This window comes from Austrofundulus limnaeus, unplaced genomic scaffold, assembly GCF_001266775.1.
Source record: "Austrofundulus limnaeus strain Quisiro unplaced genomic scaffold, Austrofundulus_limnaeus-1.0 Scaffold32, whole genome shotgun sequence".
Classification (NCBI taxonomy): domain Eukaryota; kingdom Metazoa; phylum Chordata; class Actinopteri; order Cyprinodontiformes; family Rivulidae; genus Austrofundulus; species Austrofundulus limnaeus.
In genome coordinates, this window is record NW_013952434.1 from 296073 (window position 1) to 300527 (window position 4455).

The 4455-nt window shown below is 41.7% G+C and overlaps 2 protein-coding genes across 4 annotated transcripts in view; one reads left to right on the forward strand and one right to left on the reverse strand.

Moving 5' to 3' along the window:
• ndrg1a (N-myc downstream regulated 1a) overlaps nt 1-2340 on the forward strand; it is a 13922-nt gene extending 11582 nt beyond the window's left edge. For both annotated transcript variants that reach the window (XM_014005654.1, XM_014005655.1), the window contains one exon: nt 907-2340. In XM_014005654.1, the coding sequence (XP_013861108.1) occupies nt 907-1121 (215 nt within the window). In that variant the 3' untranslated portion in view covers nt 1122-2340. The remainder of the gene's footprint in view (nt 1-906) is intronic.
• The window catches only part of ccn4a (cellular communication network factor 4a), a 7708-nt gene continuing 5067 nt past the window's right edge, over nt 1815-4455 (reverse strand). The window contains exons 4-5 of one of the 2 annotated variants that reach the window (XM_014005657.1): nt 3557-3747; nt 1815-3461 (exon numbers count right to left, since the gene is read on the reverse strand). In XM_014005657.1, coding sequence (XP_013861111.1) covers nt 3162-3461; nt 3557-3747 — 491 coding nt within the window. In that variant the 3' untranslated portion in view covers nt 1815-3161. Of the gene's footprint in view, nt 3462-3556; nt 3751-4455 lie in introns of both variants that reach the window. The other variant, XM_014005656.1, reaches the window with a different exon arrangement.

A 4455-nucleotide genomic window follows, 5' to 3' on the forward strand; every position in this document is an offset into this window, starting at 1 on the left:
GTGGGGGTGGGGGGAGGACCAGGGAGGATGATTCAACCACTCAACCACTAGATGTCGCTGAAAACAACAAATCCTACACACTGTGCCTTTTAAATTTTTTATGTAGTTGAACAAACACATCCACAGGTGTTGCAGCACCTTTAACACCCCTGCTTCTTACAGTCTCTTTGGCTTTTTTTTTTTGATTGATTTTGCCTTTATTTCCCTAATTGATTCAGACTGAGCCTAAAAGAATTATACTTACACTTGTTTAATTTACACTACCAAATATTTTCCCACAAGTGCAAGTTTATAACATGACTGATTTCCAAAAAAGGACAGTTTTGTTTTGACTGAGCATAACTCTAGCTTTGCTACAAACACTCCAACTTTATTTGTATGGCACGTTTTAAACAATGACCATTGGCCAAAGTGCTTCACATATTACAAATTTCAAAAAGACTAAATGGAATGCAGGGTTATAAGAACAATAAAAGCAAATATGATAAACCGAAGAAACAAACCACAGGAAATGGAAAGAAAAAGCCTGGAACTATTTTCCAAAATATTTGTCTGGAAGAATACTCTTTGGATTTTAATRTCAGAGCATTTGACCTCTTTTAGTACCGTAAATCAACATAACTCTCTGGATACCAAAGGTTGCATAATGCATGCAGTCAAAAACTGAAACCTGGGTTTACTTCCAGTAGTAGCATCTTGTTCAAAATATGTATGATTGCTAATCTTTAATAGTAACCCAGTCTTAAAACATGAATAGTAAAGATTAAAAATAATTGAGTCTGGGGCAAAACATTTTTTAWATTTACCCTGTGAGTAAAAGTCTTCATCAGTTACTGACTTCCAGTACAATTCTTATCATCTTGACTTGAAGCCATTGACTGATTTTTTGAAATCCTCCTCCCTCAGTGCCATCTGCCAGCATGACCCGCCTGGCCCGTTCCCGCACCGCCTCCGGCTCCAGCGTCACCTCCGACGGCAACCGCTCGCGCTCGCACACCACCGAGGGCAACCGCTCGCGCTCGCACACCAACGAGGGCAGCCGCGCCCGCAGCCACACGGACGGCACGGCCAACAACAACGTGGACCAGTCCGTGCCCAAGTCCACCGAAGTCTCCTGCTAAACGAGCCGCCGCTGCAGACACGCACGTACACACACATGTACACACATGGTCCTCTTTATTTTGTGCTGCGTTCCCTCCTAATTATACACAGTTATTTCTACACACATAATGCACATGTATGTTGGGAAAAGGAAAAACTAAGAAATGCGCACAAAGGACTCTCATCTGCAGAGTTTTTTGCATTTGAGATGCCTGAATTTGAACATTCATCTTTTTTAAAATAGGAGGTCAACTATTTTGTCATTCAGGGACTCACGTGAACACAAAATGTCAAAACTCTTCGAGGGCAGTTGGAGGCAACGCAGCGTTAAGGCACAGAAGCAGAGAAAGCTGTGGCTCCAGCTTCAGCTCAAACAATCTCTCTTGCATTAAAAAAACATAAAAAAACATTCCTCGATCCTTTTTATTTTGTCCACTTTTCCTATAATCACAGCTCTCRAACATTACCTGACTGTAAATGTCTTTTGTGTTCTAACTGTAACTGATCATTTATTCCCATTATTCCATGGCTGAGAAGTCTTGTTCTGTGTGCATAGCTGCAGATTTGTAGACATGAGGAGAATGTGGAGGATGATTAGGAAAGGGCTGTTTTTGTTTAGTCTTTTTTTTTCATAAATTAAGGGAAAAAGTTCAAGAATATCCTGTAAATATGCAAATTCCTTCCTGCCATGCATCRTCTTTGAGGTGTTGGGATTTTTTTTCCATCCCCCTGAAGTTTATGATTTTTTCATTTTATTTCTACATGTGAACCACAACCCAAACTGTATTTTTAGAACACGTGACTGAGAATTTGCTTTGTAATGAATCAAAAATACAAATTCAGCAATTCATCATCATGCTTTATTTGCTTTGTTTYTGTTTTGTTTTTCCTCCTATTTTTACAATGATTTCTATGCGTTTAAGAACAATGGAACAAAGAAGAGAAAAAAAAAAGTGCCATGGCATTGTTCACTCGTGGGATGCGGTGCTTCTTTTTTGTGGTTGTGGATATGTGGCTGAGTAAAGAGGGAAAAGGTCCAGACGTTATGAAGAGAGTCATAGAGACTGTAACCTGATACCTTCTGTATTGTCACTTTTACTACAGCAACATTTTACTTTGCAAAAGTCATTAACACAGCTTTGTAAAGATGCACAAACCATCTATTGCTGTAGAAAAAGCATTAAAAACATAACAGTTTGTATTTATTAAAAAAAAATGACAATAAAAACTTGTAACACATTTGGTGTCTTAGTTGCATTTTTTTGACTGGGCCATCAAATGCAGTGTTTCTGTTCTAACTTGCTTATAAACTGATAGCAGATGCACAGAAAATAAAAGCTTCCTTGAAGGAAAGCGTGTTGCCTGTCGAGCCTTTTTGGCCAAACCAGATTATATCATCGTCTATAAAACTGAGTTGTAGCCATTTTTGTTTGCTGTTCTTGCTTAGCCATAACCCCCCTTGAATCAGGTTGACTCGAAGTTGTAGATGTTCTTCCAATGATAAATAGATAATTTGCTTACAAACGAGCAAATAGTTTGCTTTCTGTGGCGGCAATAAATACCTACAGGAATCAGTTTCAAGATTTTCTTAAAAGAGACATCCTGCTTTTAAATCCTTTTTCACATTTAAACCATTCAGTTGGTCTGTGTAAAGTGAAAGCAATCCCTCCTTTATTGTAACTCCACAAGCCCCTCTTTCACCGCTTTTCAGAGGTGTGACTCGTTTTGAGGCTGTCTCTTTAAATCCGAACGAGGGCCTTCACGCCCCGCCCTTATTTGGAAGTTCCGTCGCAAATAACAGAATAAAAGATATCTACATAACACCGATAGAGACTAAATTTAAATGTTCTGCACTGCTAGAAACTCTAAAGGATAAAAAAGTGGATTTTTCTTTAAGTAGCAAGATTATTAAACGTCACGTGCATAGAAGCTTCATAAATAAATTCAATATTTTACAGGATTTTATATATATATATTTTTCAATTCTTCAAATGCCATTGAAAAGCAGCTCAGGTTGTGAGTCATTCGCGATATTCCTGCTGAAATAAAAACATTGCGCCTCAGTCCATGACCTCTGGCTGACCGTAGTAGCTGTCCAGCTCTGCGAAGATGTCGTTAGGGCTTTGGCAGCTGAGGTTGCAGAAGCACGCCTGGATCCACAACATCTTCCAGGTGAAGCCCGCCTGGTTGGGGCACTCGAAGTCCACGTCAATGGTCTTGGACTTGTACGGGACGCAGCAGCGCTCGTCGGAGCAGACCCCGCAGTACTTGGGCCGGTACTGCTTCTTGCTGGTGCAGCCGGAGATGGTGAAATTGGACGGCTGGTCCTCCCTGTAGATATTCAGGCACTTCTTTCCTGGCTGCGGACAGTGAGAGACGTTTAGTGCTGCGAACGCTGGAAAGCTTTCAGATATCTGTGGAGCGGTTAGGAAAGTGAAGGTGCAGATGTATTTACTTTGAAATGTTTGGTGATGTCCACCTCGCACGGCCGCAGGTTGCACAGGCGGGACTCCTTGACCATCTCGCACTGATCGTTGGCGTTTGAAATTCTCAAGGACAGGCCACGGCCGCAGGTCTTGGAGCAGGGGCTCCAGGAAGTAGTCTGAGGGATGCAGTTGTCGTGCCAGCTCCTGGACTGAGCTGGGACTGCTGGATCGGACACAGGGAAGAAAAAGCAGATAAGTCGTGTGGAAAAATAACAGCTTGGAGCCCTCACGGTTCTACGTGAACTCCAAGTAGCTTTAGCTCATCAGTCCAGTCAGAAATAAGCTCAGGGGCTGCATCCTTCGAAGGCCATCCAAATTCACATCTACTTTCTTCTGATCAGACCAGTCCAAGCAGGTCAGGTGATTTGAAGGATGCAGCCCTTGAATTTAGAGCTGTTATCATTTRACAAGCTGTCTACAACAGGTAAGAAATTGTTTATTGAACCCCTTTTACAGAGCCTCAAAAAAACAGAACTGCCCCTTTAACCATTAAACAAAAACAACCTATCTGATTGAGAGAAGTTCAAGGTCTAACAGACTGATGAACCCTCTGAACTGTCTGGGTTTTCAGTTCAATATTTCCACTTTTCCTGCCTTCGCAAMAGTCGCAAATCTATTAAATAGAAAACACCGCGTCCCCTCGTACTGCCATCTGTTCTCAATCGAAATACTTAAAACGTGTCCGTCCAGCGGTCTGGATCTAATTTGTCTTTTTATGCAACACGTCAAGATCTTCATTTACGTTCTTGCCTCAGTGGCTCTGGCGCTTTAAACGACTGGAAACTGGAAAAGATCCAAGAAGAGTGTGAGGGCTTCCACAGGAAGGACGCACGCACACACACACACACACACACACACACACACACAC